At 41.4% G+C, this 20,190-nt stretch overlaps 1 protein-coding gene and 1 pseudogene across 4 annotated transcripts in view; both read left to right on the forward strand.

Moving 5' to 3' along the window:
* The window catches only part of IL18R1 (interleukin 18 receptor 1), a 37,450-nt gene that overhangs the window by 5,403 nt on the left and 11,857 nt on the right, over nucleotides 1-20,190 (forward strand). For 3 of the 4 annotated variants that reach the window (XM_040623649.1, XM_040623650.1, XM_040623651.1), the window contains exons 2-6: nucleotides 3,535-3,620; nucleotides 7,502-7,745; nucleotides 11,892-12,057; nucleotides 15,024-15,174; nucleotides 17,015-17,077. In XM_040623649.1, coding sequence (XP_040479583.1) covers nucleotides 3,563-3,620; nucleotides 7,502-7,745; nucleotides 11,892-12,057; nucleotides 15,024-15,174; nucleotides 17,015-17,077 — 682 coding nt within the window. In that variant the 5' untranslated portion in view covers nucleotides 3,535-3,562. Of the gene's footprint in view, nucleotides 1-3,534; nucleotides 3,621-7,501; nucleotides 7,746-11,891; nucleotides 12,058-15,023; nucleotides 15,175-17,014; nucleotides 17,078-20,190 lie in introns of those variants that run through there. The other variant, XM_040623653.1, reaches the window with a different exon arrangement.
* On the forward strand, nucleotides 18,197-18,266 carry LOC121101109 (annotated as a pseudogene).

The following is a 20,190-nucleotide window of genomic DNA, read 5'->3' on the forward strand; positions in this document are numbered from 1 at the left end:
CACACACACACACACACACACACACACACATACACACACACACACTTGCATACACACACATGTGCATTTGCACCCAAGCAATCATGCTGTTAGATTTCCATAAAGCGCCTACAGAGGCCCATACGTTATAACTATGCTGTCAGCACACTTTAAAGGAAAGGTAGACTCTTTAATTCATTATAAAGAAGTAATTAGTAGCTCTGTGAGAAACGGCATAATCTCTGTGAAGAGGACCTGGAGGTGAATCCAGTTCAGCCACTTTAGCAATGTGTGACCTGGAAATATACCTCACCTTTCAAAATTTTGTTTTTTTACCTGTTAATGACATAAATAATAGAATTTGCCTCATAGGTTTCTTGTGAAATTCAAATTAATATGAAGAATATAAACAACATAGTGTGGGATTTTGTGCATGGTTTGCATATAGTAAATGGTAGCTATTAGTCTTACTAATATTATTAGTAAAGAAAAAAACAAAAAAATACCAGTACTGTATCTGGTTTATCACTTTTATTTTTCTGTGCTTGTTTTAAGAGCTTATCTATATGCAAAACAACTTTTTTTTTCAGAGTCTATTATTTCATCATTTAGTGAATGATAAAAAGAAAAAAATAAGATTAAGTGTGTTATTAGGAGCTGTGTACTAGTAAGAGAATAAACCCATAAGCCTGTCCTTATAGTCCTGTGTGGTAAGTACTATAGTACATATATAGGCAGTTTTCTCACACTGGATGGAGGAGGAGAAGGCTAAGTCTTGCTAGAGGAGAGACCAGGTGGAAAGGTTTCAGCTTAGAAATTAGTCAGTCAGCAAGCAGGGTTGAGATTTTCAAATAGGGAGAAAAGTATATAGAAAGGCTTCAAATATTAAAAATTCATTAATGAACTTATTCAAAACATTTTGAGTTGAATGCTATTAAATGGACAAGATTAAAATGGATAGAATAGAGATGTTAAAAATGGCATGTATAGATTACTATGCTTTCAAGTGAAGTTTGAAAGAATTCAGGGAGAGGATGTATTCTACATAGAGAGACAGTATTAATAACATCACCATTTGCCAATATTTACATCTTCCTTTAGTACCTTTCACATTCTAATCTTCCTCTTCTATGATCTCCTCTTTATTTCCCTTGTTTCCCCTTGGCCATTATAGCATGTTACTGCTCAGCTAGACCCTCAGGGGAAGTGTGTTGCTGATCCCTATGCTAGACCAGCTGCCTAGGAGTAAAGGCCATCATCTCTTCCTTTTCACATTCTTCAAATATATTCAGCAATTCTGCAGCCTGACAGGCAAGTTGTCTGGCAAAAAGTCAGATCCTGACACTAACCATGTTAGGTGACATGAGTATGCACAAAAAGTAAAATAATTCATTCCCCACTGACTGTTGGGCACCCCCTCCCCCACAGCAACAAATCGTTGTCATGTTGGCGCTATTAATATGTCTAAACCTGTCATAGCACTGAAGAATTGGCAGCCATGATTCTCTTTGAAGTCTTTGCTTCAAACAAAAAAAATTAGTGTCAGTAATCCCTGTCTTAGTTTGGTCCAGAACAAAAACAAAGTTAAGTGGACTTCAAAGGAAAAAGCCAACTGTCCATCCATTGGAAAAAGAGATAGAAGAGAGCATTGATGTGGCATATATAAGAGTGAGGATGAGAGTAAAAAATGTTCAAATCAATTCAACTCACTTAATCAGCCATGGGTGAAAAAAATCATTAAAGTTACTCAACTGGAATAATTTGGATCAAAGACTGAAAATGACCAAATAGCTCTTCTTTTAGCATGCTCCCAGAGTCAGCTGATCACTGATCTGAACAACAACAATAAAATCCATCAGATAGATAGTGCCAAGATTCAAATATCTTAGAATATAAGAAAGAGAAAGAGCTTTACCTGTAGAGTTTTCTGCATCAGGGCTGTTGAGGAGGTAGGGAAGTTGGGAGCTAGAGAAAGTCTGCTATTCTATTTGTAAATGCATCAAAACCAGTCATGTTTCTGTACATAATATTCCTGTTCAGAATATTTGCCGGCCTCTTTTCTCCTCCTTCTGGAAAGCTTTTTGTCTCCCTTTACTCTCAGTTGGCCAAGGTATTTCATTTAAATTAACAAAATGGGGGTGGGCTCCCCAGCAATGCATGAGGAGCAATGGAGGTGTTTCAGATGATATCAGAGGGATTCATGTTGGGCTTTTACAGTTTTTTTTTTTTTTTTTTTTTTTTTTTAGTATGGGCCCTTGTAGTGGCAGTTTTAACAGAATTATTTGGGACTGGCAGGCTACCACGCATCCAGAAAGCCTTCGTTATATTAGCTCATCTAATCACTCAATAATTTTAGTGATAGACCATGAGCAGATAGGATCTGAGACTTTTAAGTAACTTGCCTAGGGTCGCACAGCTAGTCAAAGCTCTAGCTGGAATGCCAACCCAGGTCTGTGTGCCCCAGAAGGCAAGCTCTTCCACCATACTCTGCTCCCTCCCCCAGTGGAGCTCAGCGTGTGCTATGCAAGGAACATGGGATTGCTTACGAAATAGTCACACTCGGTGTCAGAGACCCACTGCCCCCTTCCCCCGTTCTACTCTCTAAGTCTGTAATTCATAGGACAAAAAGATGGATTGGAGTAGGACTGAAATTCGACACGGATTTGAGTTCTTTGAGTCCATGTAGATTAGGCATTCGGAGTGTAGGAGACTCCTGTTTCGTCTCTCCGTTTCCCTAAAACAAATGCACGTGGGCATGTGTGTATTTCACACACATACATACACCTGTTCCTCTGTAGAAAGTATTAGTGCTTACTCCGTGCTAGGCATTGTTCTGGACTCTAGTGATACAGTAATGAACAAAATAGAGTCAGTTCCTAACTTAGGAAGAACTTAGTTCTGAAGAAGGAAAATGGATATTTAAAAATTCAAGCCACAAATGAAGATCATGATGAGGATTTTGGTGTGATGAGAGAAACACACACACACACACACACACACACACACACACCCCTACATGGGCAGACCTGTCATACCTATGTCGGTATATCACAGACTGTCTATTCATAGAACAGTAGATTTTCTGGAAATATTTTTGTCCTCAACCTTTGAGGTAAGATTTAGGAGACGAGTCTTGAAATACAGCAGACTCTCTTACATTAGAAAATTGCATTTTTAGGATTTTTTTTCTGGATGCTGAAATTCATTACCTTGAAATTTTATGAATTCTAGGTGGCTGAAAGTTCTGAGAATACTTGGTGACTATATTAAGGGATATGAAAACTTACGGCACTGGTTTTTTTTAAAGTCTGTGTGCCAGAAGATTTTAAAAAATCTCCTTTTCTGGATGCTGAAATTCATTACCTTGAAATTTTATGAATTCTAGGTGGCTGAAAGTTCTGAGAATACTTGGTGACTATATTAAGGGATATGAAAACTTACGGCACTGGTTTTTTAAAAGTCTGTGTGCCAGAAGATTTTTACAAATCTCCTTCACGAGGCAGGTGTACTTTTGTTTGCAACTTCTGGCTGACCCTGTCTTATTCTGTTTTCCAGAGAAACCGTTGGAAGCAGAATCCTCAGTATGCGTCATACAGAGCTACTCTTGACAATTTTGGTGCTTATGTTTACAAGGACCTCCGGTAAGTAAGTACAATCACTCACAAGCATACTTACTGGGTAGTCAAGAGGGCATATCAAGGTTTTACTTCTTTATGTGGAGATGGCTATTGACGATGCTGAATTTATTAAAATTAGTGGTTTTAGATTTTACTTTGAAAGTTACCAACCATTTGGTGTCCCTGCATAGAGAATAAAAGGTTCATAGAAATGAAATCAAGTAGAGAATCATATGGGAAAAAGAAGAGGGAAAGGAAAAGATGTAGTCCTCTGAGTTTATGGAGAGAGAGCAGGATCGTATCTGGAAACAAATTACATTTGTCCGAGATGAACATCTGCTTTATGTTACTGAAAACTGAAGAGTTCCCAGCCGTCTTTCTTATTGATTTTTAGAAGTTTTACACGTTATTTTTCTCCCAACATGAAGGCCAAGAATCATCTTATTGTTTAGGTAGTGAAGACAGTGAGTGGGAATGCCTTACCGGTCTTGAGAGAAATATTCGCGTTAGAAGGAGTACATAGGGAAGACTGCATAGATTGGGGAAAACGAGCAGGCTTCGTATCAGGTGGCGGGCACCAGTTTTACCTGATTAGCAGTGATGACTTGGAGACTTTTATGGAGAAGGATTCTGTGGGTCCATCAGGATCCTTTGGAGAAGAGATTCATGACCGATTAGTAAGTTTTCCTTATGCTTTGGAGGAGAAGGTAGGACGCAAATATTGATTTGCCTTGATCTGTTCTCTAGGAGAAGGCAGTACATGAGCCATATCCCCTACTTTGAGAATTACTGCTGAAGAGATAGGGAATTTAAGTTATTGATACTTTCAAATAATTTCAGTCCAATATTTACTTACGTGGGCCCATTTTTGTTGAGATCCAAACAACGCCATACTACCCAGATGGGTGTGATGAGAAATACAGCAGACTCTCTTGTATTAGAAAACTGCATTCTTTGCAACATCGTACTATCCAGATGAAAGGAAGGAGGGAGATCTGCTCCTCTTGCTGCCAGATGACTAATCTGTTAGAACCTGCAGAGTGAAAAAGCAAGGTGCAGGAACTTGTGCATCGTGGGTACCTTGCTCTGTAGACATACACTGATAACCTTGCTCCCAAGTTACAATGAAACATGTTTCAGGCTCAAAAATGACCACACAGCCCATTCTATAAGGTTACTAAGGTCCCAGCTCTTTGTCCTTTTAGGTATCTGAAGAGCACCTTTCATAAAGGGTTCACTCTGGGCAAACAGGACAATATTCTACGTGAGGATTTATTTAACCTAGTCGAAGTTGAATGACAGTATCCTACTTACTGTTCAAACTCAAGACGTTTCCAAACATAGACATCATTCCAAAGGGGTAGGTTGTTGATCCTATTGGATCCTTACTCTCTGTTCATGTAGGAATGGGAGTTTCTGCTCTGGGCAGTCCATACACCTTGAACTCCACTCATTTTTTTTTCCAATCAAAAACCATTTCTAATCAACAAAGCCTATCGTGTGAAGTGTAAGATTAGGTGGCTGAAGCCATTAGCTGCCAGGGGAGTGTGAACTTTCAACTTCAACCATCTACCCCTGGAAAGTCTGTAAGCCAGGTTAGGTTTCTGCAAGTGGTAAGTCCTCCCACAAAGAAATGGTGAATGTGTCTATCACCACACCGGTGCAGGTGTTTATAGAAGTATTTTTGTTTTTTAAGAGTGGCCAAAACCTAGAAATAATCCATATGTTCAACACCATGGAATAGATACATTGTCAAATATGAACACAACAGCATATAGAGGACTACGAGAAAAAGAACAAGTCACTGCTCCATGCAGCAACGTGGATGCCTGTCAGAGACATGATGATGTAGGAAAGCAACCAGACAGAAAAGCACAGACTGTAGGATTTGTGTCCTTCGTTCTAAGTATATTATATCCCGGAAATGGGACAATAAATGAAATCGTTTTGGATTTCATCCAAAACGTGCCATCCTTTTGGATGTCAGTTAAAACTATCACCAACACCTACACATGGATCACACGTCCTGTGTTGAGGAGTGAAATGTAAGATGGAGTTTCTATAACAACCACCAAACACAAGGTTGGTGTTCATTAACACTTGTACTTTGAGGCAGATCTGACATCCATATTTTCAAAGAATACTATCTTTTGAGCCACTTCCTCTTTACACTGTGGTTAACAACATCGAGTTAAAACCAGACATTTGCTTTGAGAAATAGACCCTAACTATAGAGAAGGCATTTTCTTCATGCCCTCAGAGAAATGCTCTACTTAAATTAAGGATTCTCATTCTCAAAATTCAGTTGAAGGGCACTATTGGTGGGAACGTAAATTGGTGCGGCCCCTGCAGAAAACAGTACGCAGGTTCCTCAAAAAGTTACAAATAGAAAGACCGTACGATTCAGTAATTTCACTACTGGGTATTTATCCAAAGAAAATAAACACACTAATTAGAAAGGGTACATGCACCCCTGTGTTTATCACAGCATTAATTACAGCGGCGGCGATGTGGAAGCAGCCGCGTCCATTGGTAGATAGATGAATGGATAAAGATGATGTGGTGGATATATTTACACACAGTATAATATTACTCAACCACAGAAAAGAATGAGATCTTGCCATTTGGGACAACAAGGACGGACCTAAAGAGCATTATGCTAAGTAGAATAAGTCAGAAAGAGATAGACAAATACCATAGAATTTTGCTTATATGTGGAATCTGAAAAACAAAACAAATGAATAAACAAACAAACAAATGCAGACTCTTAAAATACAGAGGACAAATTGGTGGTTGCCGGAAGGGAGGTGGGGGGAGGAGTGAAACACATAAAGGGGATTAAGAAGTACAAACTTCCAATTAGTTATAAAATAAATAAATCACGGGGATGAAAACTATAGCATATGGAGTATGGTCGATAATATTGTAATAACATGGTATGGTGACTACACTTATCATGGTGAGCACTGAGTAATGCATAGAATTGTTGAATCATTATGTTGCACACCTGAAACTAACATAACACTGTATGTTAATTATACTTGAATAAAATAAAAGGGCACGCTGGAGCCACTGGAGAACAGGATATGGAAAGGTTCCATGAGGGCTGACTTTGAACTACCAGAAGTTCAAAAGGAGGGGAACGATGCCCCTGTTAACTGAAAGGATCAGAGAAGTTTCCAGAGTCAGAGTATGTGGGTTGATTTTGAAAGAGGGAGGAAGGGACAGAGAGAGCGAGCTTGCAAGAGCACTCAAGGAGGGAAGTAACAGATACCTAGATTTGGAGTGATATTATTAATCAATTCTTGATGATCCATGTGGTAACCCAGAGAGATAATGAAGTCCCACACACTCTAAGCCACATAGAAGCACCTTCACCATCCCCCTGCCTGCCCAGGGAACGGGCAGGGAAACTGATGGAGAGCACACTTCTGGTGAGACAGGGGAGGAACTCTGAGGCCTCTAGATCTCCGTCTTCATTTCCATGGAGACTCCCCAGCTAGGGATGCGTGGGGTAGGTGTGGCAACACTGTCACTTCTGTGGCTTTCGTTAGGAGGAAGCCTTCATGTGTAACATTTTCTTTGAAAAGATGTCACTGCATTTATCTGTCTTCTAGCTGTGGTCGGTTAAGTTTTGGTACTGTCCTGTTTGGGGAAACCTGTTGGAAATTCTGTCTTCCTTTATGCCCTGAGAGCGTCCTAGTGTTGGAAAGATTGACCCTCTGTCTCTTGGTGTTGGAAAGATTGACCCTAAATGAGAACTCACAAGACTGAGATGTTGAGTTTGTTCAGGACTTCCTTACTCACCTGGCTTATTCGCCTCATGTGGTAGGAAAGAAAACATTTACCTTTGTCATTCTGTTTTTTTTTTTTTTCCTTTCTTTTACGTGGCTAATCTTATGAAGAAACTTGTACTTCACGTTTTAACATCACTGCAGTCAGAGGGGAACCTTTCTATCTGAGATATTGCTCATCAGGATCTGAGCGCAAGGATGAAACAGTCGCCATCAGATGGTACAAGGGCAGTGGACCACACGGGCGCACTGAGCTCCGCTCAAGCATCTCACCCAGAATTTCTCTGCACGATTACGTTCTGGAGTTTTGGCCAGTTGAGTTGGAGGACAGTGGCTCTTACTTTTTCCAAATGGGGTGAGTACAGCTTCTCTTTGTGTTAGTATATTTCATAGCGCCCTTGGACTTAGTTCAGCAAATCGGATATACAGCAGTCCGAAAGGATAATCTATGTATTTACTCTCCCCTACCCTTCCTACTACATGCAATAAATACTTCATTACAGAAAAATTAAATTACATATTTGTTTTTATCTGCTTGTGTTTATCTTCTTAGTGATCTTAACAAAGATTACCTTAATATTTCTTTTGGGGGATGCTTACCAAAGATAAGTGGGTGTCAAATGAAATTCATTTTAAAATTCATTAAAAAATTCCTGTTGTGTCGAGTTGCTGGTCAAATGGAATAAATGAAGACTCCATAATGAACGTGTGGTGGAGGGGGGCAACGCCAGCTTCCTGGGTGGCATCCTCGGGCTGGAGAGAGGGGTTGGAATTGGGGTAGACTCATCCTGGTCCAGTGTTCCAGGGTCTGTTGAATATCAGGTGGTAGCGTGAGGGAAGGATGTGGAGGTCTTGCAGCCAATCACAGACCTACAGCCAGGGGCAGTGAGAGAGAGGAGCACAGAAAGGGCTTTGCATGACCTTTGCGGGACAGACCCATATAGTCTATGCCTGGACAATCATAATCAAGAGTCATAAATTCTATGAAATGAGAGAAACCAGCTGAATGTTTCCGTGATTTTCACTGAACTAGGTTGTCTTTATTCTTTATTTGGTGAGCTGGGAAGGAGCAACTGGGACAAGCGATGTTCTATGTGGTGGATTATTAGTCTTGATGAAATGGTGTTTATCTGGCACATTTGTGGTGCTCTGTGTGTACTTGCATATGCATGTGAGTATGTGTGTATTTTTATAGAGATCTGAGGCTGAGCTGGGGAAGATAGTTCAGGGCCAGGTGAGGGAGCGGCGGCGGCGTGCTCTCGTATGTAGTAGATTTCTGGGGTGGGTCCTGATTATTATCAACAGTGCTATTGAGAGCAGAGTGAGACATCACGGTGAAACCCTGTTATCACTCATGTGGTTTTGCACAAAATGAGGTCATTTTGGTTTGTTTCTATACATAGGAACTCCCAGGAGTCAGAAAGAAATTCAAGAACTCTTTTCCTGTTGTTTGTTTTGACCTGTTTGAATTTTATGTGTTCCTTGAAGAGAGACAGACGATTCTAGAAGTAGGTCACAACTGGGTCTTTTCACACTAATGTAGAATGAATACTCACAAATGGGGTAAAAAAAATCTCCCCAATCCGGATTGAATAAAGGCACGATTTAAATGCAGGAAGTACCCCGGACAGGGCAGGAATTGTCCATTGAGTGGAAGAGCCAGTTGTCCACAAGCGTTGCTTGGAGACAAGGACAGAAGGCATTAACTGTCTCTCAGATACGGAGGGTGGAGGACACAGCCTGGGTTACAGAAGAAAAGTGGAAGCATCAAATAGAGACAGGCTGTCGGAGAGGTGTGGAGAACTAGGAAGAAAATCCACCAGGGCAGGAAAAACGAGGTGGCTCAGTGGCTGTGGTGGTGAACTTCGAAAGGTGTTGGAGGCTGAGGAATAACGTGAGACTAAAGTGATGGAATGAGGAGTGGCCTTGACAGTGGTTTTGAAAATCACTGAGGGGGGGAGGGTGGCACCTGGGTGGCTCAGTCAGTTGAGTTCAGTGTCTGCCTTTGGCTCAGGTCATGATCTGGGGGTCCTGGGATTGAGCCCTGCATTGGGCTTCCTGAAGCGGGGAGGCTGCTTCTCCCTCTCCCCCAGCTTGTGGTCGTGCACTCTCTCTTACTCTCTCTCTCAAATAAATACATAAAATCTTAAAAAAAGAAAAAAAAAGAAAAAAGGAACCAATGGGAAATGACACAGGTTGTTTTGGACACCCAGGGGCATTGAAGATGGGGAGTTTTTCAAATTTGGTGCGCTGGTGAAACGTATCCTGTTTGCCTCAGAGGGGTGTGTGTGTGTACGTGTGTGTGTGTGTGTGCAAAGATTCAGGTGAGGGAGCCTCTGTAATTTCATGTGGAATCTGTCCATTAGAACCATAATCTTTTCATTTTTCAGGAGTCCTCTGCTAGTAATCAAAGGCCTCTGGAGACTGATACTTGAATCCTGGAGTCAGATCAAATTTTAAGGAGGAAATCCACCGGAAGGGAGGGGATGCAGGAGGGAGGGGTTGTCGATGAGAGAGGGGAGGGGAGGGCACGAAGATAGAGAGAAAAGCACATACAGAAATCCCACAGTCATGTTCTAGATTGACAAGCAGCAGGATTGACCTGGGAAGGGCCTCCCAAGAATGGGCTAGAGCTTTTCAAATTCCCTCTTGTGTGGCAGTAGTGGCTCCTGCAACCTGGAATGGCTGTCCTTGTAGGAGAACAGGGATGGTGACAGCTTTGTGTCAGTTGGCCTCAGCTGCACACTGGCCTTCAGTTTCCTCAAGCAAGGATGGTGTCCCCTTGCTTCCGTATTCCCAGTGCAGTGGCTGGGACGTGGGGGCATTCTGCCAGTCAGTCCTTACTGTTAGGAATTGAGGACTGCAGAGGGAGAGAACAATATGGCCCGAGAAGATGGAAATATGCATGTACTCTCTTCCTTGTCAGTGACAGGGCAGAAAGGTCTGGAAATAAATCTCTGTCCAGCTCAGCGGGTCCAAAGTCGGGGAAACATGAGACACACTTGAGAAGAGGATGATGCCAGTGGGATTCTGAATCCTTTCCAAGGGCTGCGTAGCCCTATTATGTTCCATGGCCGTTGACCTACTGCCTTTAACCTATAGGGCAGCTTGTCGGCGCACCCACCACTTCCGCCCAGCCCGGACCCAACTCGTATGAATGCGCACCCAAAGGAGGGGCCAGACGCACCTCGACTGTGAGAGCATAGTATTGGGCAAATTTGGTGCGCTGGTGAAACGTATCCTGTTTGCCTCAGAGGGTGTGTGTGTGTGTGTGTGTGTGTGTGTGTACGTGTGTGTGTGTGTGGCCTTTAGCCCCAAACCGATGTGTGCTTGTGTCCTGACCCCCGCACTGTCCGGGTGCAGGAACTTGGGCCCAGCGCTCAGCTTTATGGGACGTTTAGCTTTCTATGCTCCCGTAAGAGAAAGCGCCATCCTGTGGCGCATGCGCGGTGCCATGCCCGGAGCTCAGGGAGAGCTGGTCTCCCTTCCACGCTGCTGTAGGCTTAGCGGGGGGACTCCAAGAGCCTGTGGTGGCTACAAAAGGCACACGGGACAACTTAACACACATCTGTTGTGTTTAGTATGGGGATCCATATATCGCATGTGCAGTTCAAACAAACATCAGGACGCGGACATCTCCTTGTTTAGAAGCTCCTTTTCAAAAACTATGTTCAAGTTGTTTCCTCTTGCAGATTACTAGTTTCTTTTTTTTTTTTTAAGATTTTATTTATTTATTTGGCAGAGATAGAGACAGCCAGTGAGAGAGGGAACACAAGCAGGGGGAGTGGGAGAGGAAGAAGCAGGCTCATAGCGGAGGAGTGTGATGTGGGGCTCGATCCCATAACGCGGGAATCACGCCCCGAGCCGAAGGCAGATGCTTAACTGCTGTGCCACCCAGGCGCCCCAGATTACTAGCTTCTAATCAGAAGGAACAACAGCAGTAAAACCGATTCAAACTGTTTGCTTGGTACAGTGCAGGGATAGCTATGTAGCCACTCCAGACTTGGCTTTACTCAACAGGAAGAGAAGAGGATCNNCTGCCCAGAAAATATAAAACACAATGCATGTATACAAACTTCCAGAAAACAAGTTCAGGAGTTTGTGGACCTCATGAACTCACTGCTACTGTCCCATTCAGGGTTAAGAATCTTAGAACTTGTCCATTTTCAAAGATCACTGAGGTTTTAAACATTTCTGTCCAGACACGCATAATATATGGTCTGTAGTAGAGTGTGTGTGTGTGTGTGTGTGTGTGTGTGTGTGGTGTGTAGGACCGCTCAGGTTTTTCTCTTTCACTGCCCCTTACCCTCGTCCCATGACAATTGTTAAATTTCTTGCTGCACTGAACCAAAATAGGGCAGAGCAGGGTCTGGGCATCAGAGAACGAGTCTCTTTATACAAAAAAAAGGAAGATTTTCATTGGATGGATTGGTTACTAAAAGCTGCTATTTGCAAAGTCTCTCTACTAATTATAAAATATCTTTAAACCTTTATTTCATAGAAATGATACACATGAATGGAAATTAAATGTCATTGGAAAAAGTAAACACAGCTGTTTTGCTGAAAAACAACTAATTAGTAAAACTGTGGAAGTTCAAAAATCTTTGCATATAAACTGTAAACACCCATACTATGAAGAACTGGCCCATAGAATATCACTGTACAAGGTAACACTTTTCAAATATTTTAACTTAAGGGGCACCTGGGTGACTCAGTTGGTTAAGTGTCTGACTCTTGATTTCAGCTCAGGTCCTGCTCTCAGGGCCGGGAGATCCAGAGGCATCTGGCTCCGAGCTCAGCAGGGAGTCTGCTTGAGATTCTAACTCTCCCTCTCTCTCTGCCCCTCCCCCCATGCTCTCCCTCTCTCTCTCTTAAATAAAAAAAAATCTTTAAAAAAATATTTTAACTTAAGACTTGAGGAAAAAAAGACAAAAATCCCAAATGAGGATGTGTTGGCTGTGAAGCATGCTTGTCACATACAAGCTGCATGACCCCGCGACAGCTCTGCCAGCCCATCGGAGTAAGGGGCCCCGGCAGGGCTGCTCAGACGAGCTCCTGCCCCAAATTAAGCCTTTAATAGGTGGTAAGAGCTTCCTCTTCCTTGCCCCTCCTTCACTGTACTTCTCTTTTGACAAACTGATTTTTAGAAATGGTAGCTTAGGGATTTTCATTTTCTTCTGCCACATATATTTAAAATTTTAAATTCTAGTGTATACACTATTTTTTTCTAAACACCCGAGTTCCTTTTATAAAAATGGAAGATGGAAAAATGCACAATGAAGGTAGCAGAGCTCACTCAGAATTCTACCAGCCAGAGACTTTGGGATTTGTGTGTGTGTGTGTGTGTGTGTGTGTAAGTGTGTAAATATCTACTTTTAAAAAGTGATATCTCAAAAAAAATTTTAATAAAAATGGTATATTAATGGCTTGTATTTTTCCTTTATCCACTAAAAATTATATTGTGATTATTCCCCTACATCTTGAAACATCCTTCCAAACATGGCATTCCATTATGTATTATGTCTAACTAGTCCCCTGGTTTGGGGCATTTGTTAGTTTCCTACTTTCCACTATTATTTACAAGGCTAAAATAAATATCATTCTCCTAAGTGTTAGGATGTATGTACGATTTTATTCTTCAATCACATCCCTAAAAGTAAAATTATTGGATCAAAGGCTATGAGCACATTTATGACTTTGCTACACATTATTAAACTCCTCTCCGGGGAGCTGTGCTAGTTGAAAACCCTCTTTTCAGCCACCACCACACACTGTGAAGTCATACCGTTCGAACATTTAAAAATCTGAACGCAAAATTTCTGTGATTTTTAGTAGTTTGTTCCCCATTTCTTTTCTTAATAATAAATTGAACATTTTTCTATTTGTATTGCACCTTAGTATTACTTCTTTTGTGGATTATCTATTTTCTTCAGCTGGTGTACCTTTTACTTGAATTGCAAAAGCTCTTTTAGACAAAACTATGGCGATTACATATACATTCACCTATGTATCCTATATAAACTTATAGTATACACATATATAATACACATACATACATGTAAACAGCCAACACAAATTATATTACTTCCATAGAAGAACAAACCTGAAAAACGTGACTCCGTTATGAAAATTGTAAAGAGCTGGATGAGAGAGTGAGCCAGACCGAAGCCCTTCAGAAAGCTGAAGCCACAGATGCTTTCGTAGAAACTTTTCTTTGCACATTTTTGCTTCACCACTGTTTACTTGGGATTTTTCAAGGAGAGCTCTTATCCAAATGTTTCCTAAGTCTGAGTCAGTCAGGACTGTCTGAGTCAGTCCTGAGTTGACTTGACTCTATTTCCTGTCAAATGTGCAAATATTTGACAGTACCTATAAATTTGTGAGGTTTGGTGTACTAGGTTTCAAGAAATCTCAATGTGTGGATATTTAAATTTAGAAAATAGATCTATTGAGGATGTTTCCAGCTAGATGATTAAACACAGGGTCCAGTATGCTCAGCCTATTTACAGATCATGGCCTACCTGAGGGGAGGAGAGCAAGGAAGCTAAATCAGTAAATAAATGATTGGAAATAAAAATGAAGAGTCTTTGATATAATGTGCATTAGGAAGAACAGTTTGGGGTCATAAAAGTTTGACATACACAGAAACAATTTACTGAAGTGAGGGACACATGTGAGTGCTTTACAAACCCATGCTAAGCACCCTCTGGGCCTAACCCCAGTTGCTGCCAGCTTTGCCACCTTCGAGAGAGGTCTATGGGCAGTACATTCTCCTTGTTGGTGTTTGCAGGAACTGTGTAGCATAGTCAAGGTTAGCAATTTAGTTCCCATTTTCCATATCTGAATCTTAGATCACTTCAGAACCTCTTCTATGGTTGACTGATGGCTAGATTGAGGAAGGTGGCTTTTTTGTTATTCCTTCCTGTGACCTATATGGAAATTTGTGATGGAGAGACATGTTTGTGTGTGCCTATGGATTTGAATATTCTTGATACATTTCTGATCAGTCCACTGTCTTCTGGTAGAAGGCATCAAGGGGGTGGGTGGTCTGCTAGGTACTCAGGTCTCTGAGTAATTCTGCTTCCACCTCCACTACCCACCCCCAGGATGGGTAGTCCTGAATAAATGGATTTAGACTAAAAGTGTTACAAAATAGAGTTGTGCAAAAAGTTTTCACCCAAGCAAGGATTTTTTTGTTGTAGTGCTCGCTCACTCTCTCTCTCCTCCTTTGCCTCCATCCTTCCTCCCCTCCCTCCCTTCTCCCTCTCCCTTTCTCTTTACCCTTCTCTCCCTTTGTGTGTAAAAGGGAGAGATTAAAAGAGAATGACAGGAGCAGCTACAGCACCTCCTATATTCTATTTCCCAGCACGTATTAATAACAACAATAATAACAGTAATGGGACTATGTTTCATTGTTGCCCCAGAGGCAGGGCCAAATCACTGGGACATCAACTCAGAAATTGCCAGTTTTCATTCTATATCCTTTTTTAAATAAAAGTCTTTTATAAATTTGAATCGGTGTTATATGATATTGCTTTTACTTAAAATATTTTAACTTGCTTTTTCTTCTTTTTCTTCTTCTTCTTCTTCTTCTTCTTCTTCTTCTTCTTCTTCCTCTTTTTTAACAAAACAGAACTGTGAAAAGATGGAGAACAATAAAAACCCAGTTTTACAGAAGAATGCAGAGTTTGAAGATCAGGGATATTACACCTGTGTGTTTTTTGTTCCTTATAATGGAAACCTATTTAATGTCACCAAAACCTTCAATGTAACAGTAGTTGGAGGTAAGAGGAATTTTGGAATCAGGAAGAAACAAATGTATCTTTGTCAAAACAAAGTTTTCTTTGTAATGCAGCACAGGAATCCAGAGGCAACTTACTTGGAATTGTGACCACATCGCTAGCTCAAATGTTTAAGGGTCAAATCATTTGGGCATCATTCACCCCACTGGATAGATTGTTTTTAGAGGGAGTAGTAAACGACCTTTATATAGGTGAGCCTCCCAGGAGCCAGCACTCTTATTTCACACTTGAATAATTGATGGAATCTCTTGTTGTTTAGCGTATGCTTTCACTCAACAGATACTCATTCGTCGAAGTTTCTGTATTCAATAAACCATACTGAGCATCAGGAGGTAAAAGAGGCAGGGAAATAGGAAATGAAGTGAGTAATGTACTAATCTTGAGGAATTTGATTATGGGCAGGAGAGGCGATAAGCCACGTAGGAGTACCATAGTATGTGAAACTGGATTCATTTGTGAGGTGTTGAGGGTGCAGAGAGAGTCCAGGGGAAGACCAGAGTCAGGAGACTCTGAGCCGAGTTTAGAGGTTGAACATGATGGATGGGCAGGAGGGCATGCCGGGGATGGGGTGCTCAGGGTTTTCGATGATATACTTCAAGGTTTAGTAGGTGGCACAGTCGTAAAGATGTCCTTTTACACCACCTCTCCCGCTGGGCTCCCGCTGACATTCCGGAGTCTGGGGCACGTGGATCCAGAGAAATAAGCAATAGAAATGTTCCACAAAACCACCTCTTGCCCCTTTGTCCTTGAATCAACGGCTATCCCTCAGTATTCTCCAGACCTGAGAGTTCCTTCTTTCTCTGGAGGTATCCCGGGTCCTGCTGTCTGCCTGTATGGATTCCAGGCTTGCCCAGAGAGTCTCAATCCCAGAGGAACCAAAGCTGACTCTCCTGGAGTTTCCCTTTGCGAGTTTCATTCTCCGGTTCTTACCCACACACTCACCACTCCATTCTCTACCCTTCACTCTACAGCACCACACTTCCTGAGAGGGCTTACGTAGGTTGAGGCGTAGTGCAGGAGAGCTCCCCAGTCTCCCCTTCACTTCTTGTGTGCAGGCATTGTGTTTGCTGAGCACCAGTAAGTCCCAGGAGTTTGCTGAGCACCGGTCATGACTGCTCTGTACATTCCTTGTAAATGCCCCGGAAACACCGGCTGTACTAGAAGGGAGAGTCTCGGTCATGAGGAAAGTTGCCGGTGCTGATCGTACGACTAATAAGAACCTGACACATAGCAGGTGCAGTGTATGCTGTCAGTGTTCAGCAGTTACTAGCTGCCCTAGGGTGTATGACAGCATTCAGAGGGAGGCCGAGGCAGAGAGCATTAGGTGCCTCCAGTCAGGGTCAGAAGTCACTCAGGAGCAGAGGCAGAGCTGAGCCCGCAGGTGTGGACACCCCTGCAGGGCTAGGACTAAGGTGAGGCATGTGAGGCATGTGAGGTGTCCAGAGCACAGAACTGAAGGGGTGTTCCCCTCAGTGCTTGCGTGGGAAGGGTCTACACCTGAGAGCAAGTGCCTTGCCTACCGCACAAGTAGAGACCCTGAGCCCAATAAATCTATCCTTGAGGAGTTGAGGAGGGCAGACAGGTGGAATAAAGGCAGAGCAGAAAGGCAGTTCCCTGGGACTTCGCATCTAAGCCCTGCAGGGGGGCTTGTGGGCCCTGGTGAACATCTTCCTCTGGCTTTTAGCTGCAGGAGCCACAGATCGGAGCTGAGGGAAACCCGATCAGTGTGTTTTCTCCGGTTACAAGCGTTTACAGCAAATACTTGTCTTAGAGAAGCTCGATGCAATGCTGACACATTTTTCTTTTCTTCTTTCACTTTTAGATCGCAGCAAAATAATTCCTGTTCTTCTTGGACCAAAGGTTAACCACGTGAAGGTGGAATTAGGTATATTTTGACATACATATATTCTGCATTTAGGAATGGGGGTATAACTGAGTCTTCCAAGGCTAAATCTGATTCGTGATCGATCCATATTGTGTGTGCATCATACGTGCCAGGTTTAGTGAAGAAAGTTACAAAGGGAAGAAAAGCCTGTCATTGTTTGAATGTTGCCATTTTTAGGCGATGAAACCGAATAGTCTGTTGAAAACATTATAGAACCACTTATGGTTTTTAGAAAGGATTTTGGTCACCCTGCTGTGACTTTTCTCTAACGGTCTTTATGGTCCTTTTAAATATGAAAACTCTGTGAGAGATTCAGACTTAGTCTGTGGTCTGAATATTTGATTGATGAATCAATGGGCTTTGAATCAATGGACTTAATTGACGGTACATTTAAGATGTGTCTAGACAGGGCTTGAGGAAATCAATGCATCCGGTCGTGTAAGTAACTCCTTTCCAAAAGGAAAGGAAGGAAGGAAGGAAGGAAAAGAAGAAATTCACATATGCTAAACCATGTTTTATATTAGGTGATTGAAATATATTCTTTGAATTAAATCCTCCAGACAACTCCAAGGGGTATTATTCCCATCTTTTGGATTAAATGACCAAAGTCCAAAAGGGTTCAATAATTCATCTATTGTTAAACCAATAAAAAGTGGCAAAGATAGGGTTCAAGTTTCTGTTAACTGTTTCCTAAGCCCACGCTTTTGGACCGGCACCTGTCACAATCATTTGCGGGACCGCATCTGCCCAATGTATCTCGGATGCTTGGCCATTTGCAGCTGTGGTTTGCCTGCTTTTTATTGATTTTTATTGATTTCTGAACTTAGTTCTATTATTTCTTTCTTCTCATTTTGGGCTTAATTTGCACCTCATTTTTCATTTGTCAACATGGAGACATAGAGGATTAATTTCAGTTAACCTCTCTTGTAGCACATACATTTTAAAATCTCAAGTTCCTTCTAATCATGACTTGAGCTGTTTCCAACAAATACGGGTATGCCATCTATTCATTACTATTTGGTTCAAATGTTTAAAAAAAACCAAAAACAAAACAAACTTCCCTTGTGTTTTCTTCTTTCTTCTATGGATTATTTGTTCTTCCTAATTTCCAAATCTTTGAAGACTATACTTTCAGGGATCATTTCTATAGTTTGTTACTAATTTCCAAATCTTTGGAGGATTTTCTAATTGTTTTTTTTTTGTTGTTGTTGTTGCTGTTATTGATATCCAGTTAAATTCCATTCTGGTCCAAGATCATACACTGTATCCTTTCAGTCTTACGAAATTTGTAGTAACTTGATTCAGGACCAGGAGGAGGTGTGTCTTGATGAATGTTCCAAGCGCATTTGAAACAAATATGTCTTCTGCGGGTTTGGGTTTTATCATTCCGTAAATATCACTTCTGTGAAGTTAACTACTCGCATTATTCAGATCGTCTATATTTTAACCAAGCTTTTGTGTGTTGTCTTTATCTGTTACCAGGAGATACCAGGAGATATTAACATCTCCACTCCGATGGTCAATTTATCTCTGTAGGCTTTAGTTCTGTTAATCTTTGCTTTATATATGCCGAGGTTATCTTATGGGCACGTATAAATTGATGCCTGTTGAATTGACACTTCATCATTATAAAATTTCTCTCTTTATCCATCACACTTCTTTCCTGAGTGCTTACTTTCTCTGATAATAGATAGACATATCCGTTTTCTTTTCTTTGAGATTAGCAAGCTCTGTCTTTTTTACATCCTTTAACTTTTAACATTTCTTTGTAACTCAAATACACATAAAATGCATTTCTCGTAGATGGCAAATATTGAATCTTTTTTGAAATCCAGTCCGTATAGTGTGTGATCCATTTACATTTCATGAATTACCGATGGGGCTGGTGTGAAGCCTCGTATCTTGCTGCCTGTTTTGTAGTTGGCTTACGTGTTCTTCATTCTTGTTTTTCCTCCCTTCCTTTGGATTCATAAAGTTTTTTTCTTTCCTTTATTTAATCTGCTTTGTTCTCTTTTGAGTTATACCTTTTTGTATCCTTCATTAGTAGTTCTAGAGATTACATTATGTATCCTCGTCTGACTGCAATAAGACAAGCGCACGTCTCAGTACATTCATCACTTCGGCATGTGAGGACCTCGCAACAGTTCATTTGTCCCTCCTACTTCAGGTTGTGCTGTGATTTTACGTATTTCTCTCCTGCATATGTGCTGAAACTCATGATAGGATGGGCATTATTATTGCTTTAAGTAACCCACAGTCTTATATATTTACTCAAATATTTGTATTTTCTTGTGCTCTTCACTTGTTCCTGTCGCTCCTTGCTTTCAGCTGGGATAATTTTTCATGAGTCTGAAAACTTTCCCTTAGGATTTCTTGCAGCGTAGTTATGCGGGGCTGGGGGTGGGGGCGCTCGGGGACTTCAGTCCTGCGTGTGTCGCATATCGTTTCCTATATGGGGGACTTTCTCTCCTAACTACCATAAGACTGTAGGAGAAACCATTCAGCCTTTGCAGCCTTCTCAGCAGTAGCTCTGCAAGCCTGTGCGGCTGTCAGAATTTCCACTGGGCTCTGTGTTCTCTGTGAGATGCCCTCTAGGCCGTACAAACCGAAACAAATTTCTCCCAAGAATAAGATGGCTGGGTATCTCAGCTCTCCCCAGGAGGGCTTTTTCCTGGCTGCGTTTCCAGGTTTCCAGCTCTGCTGTTTCTCTTTGTTTTCCCTGCACTCCGGAGGTCTTTAATTTTTAGCTAATTTCGTGTTTTGTGTGATTTATCCATTTTGTTTTTCCAGGAGTTGCCATGGGAGTGTTGTCTGACACTCCCTACTAAATCGTATGTTGAAAAGAAAGTCCACTGGCCACTCTACGTTTTTATAATTGATTTAAAGATAAACATTTGAAGAGAAACCAATTCATATTTTGGTGATGACTTATAATTGCTACCTAATTTCTCTGCTTTATACATTTTTTTAAATTTAAAAGCAAGGCATATCTTTTGTTTCTGGAATGTAGCACCGTATTTGCTTTACATATTAGGTTAACATATATTGATTATATTCATTTTAAACTTTTGGGAAATCTGAGCTTCTAAGACCAGAACATTGGTTGTCAACTT

Source organism: Ursus maritimus, unplaced genomic scaffold (assembly GCF_017311325.1).
Source record: "Ursus maritimus isolate PB19 unplaced genomic scaffold, ASM1731132v1 scaffold_6, whole genome shotgun sequence".
In the NCBI taxonomy this organism is placed as follows: Eukaryota; Metazoa; Chordata; class Mammalia; order Carnivora; family Ursidae; genus Ursus; species Ursus maritimus.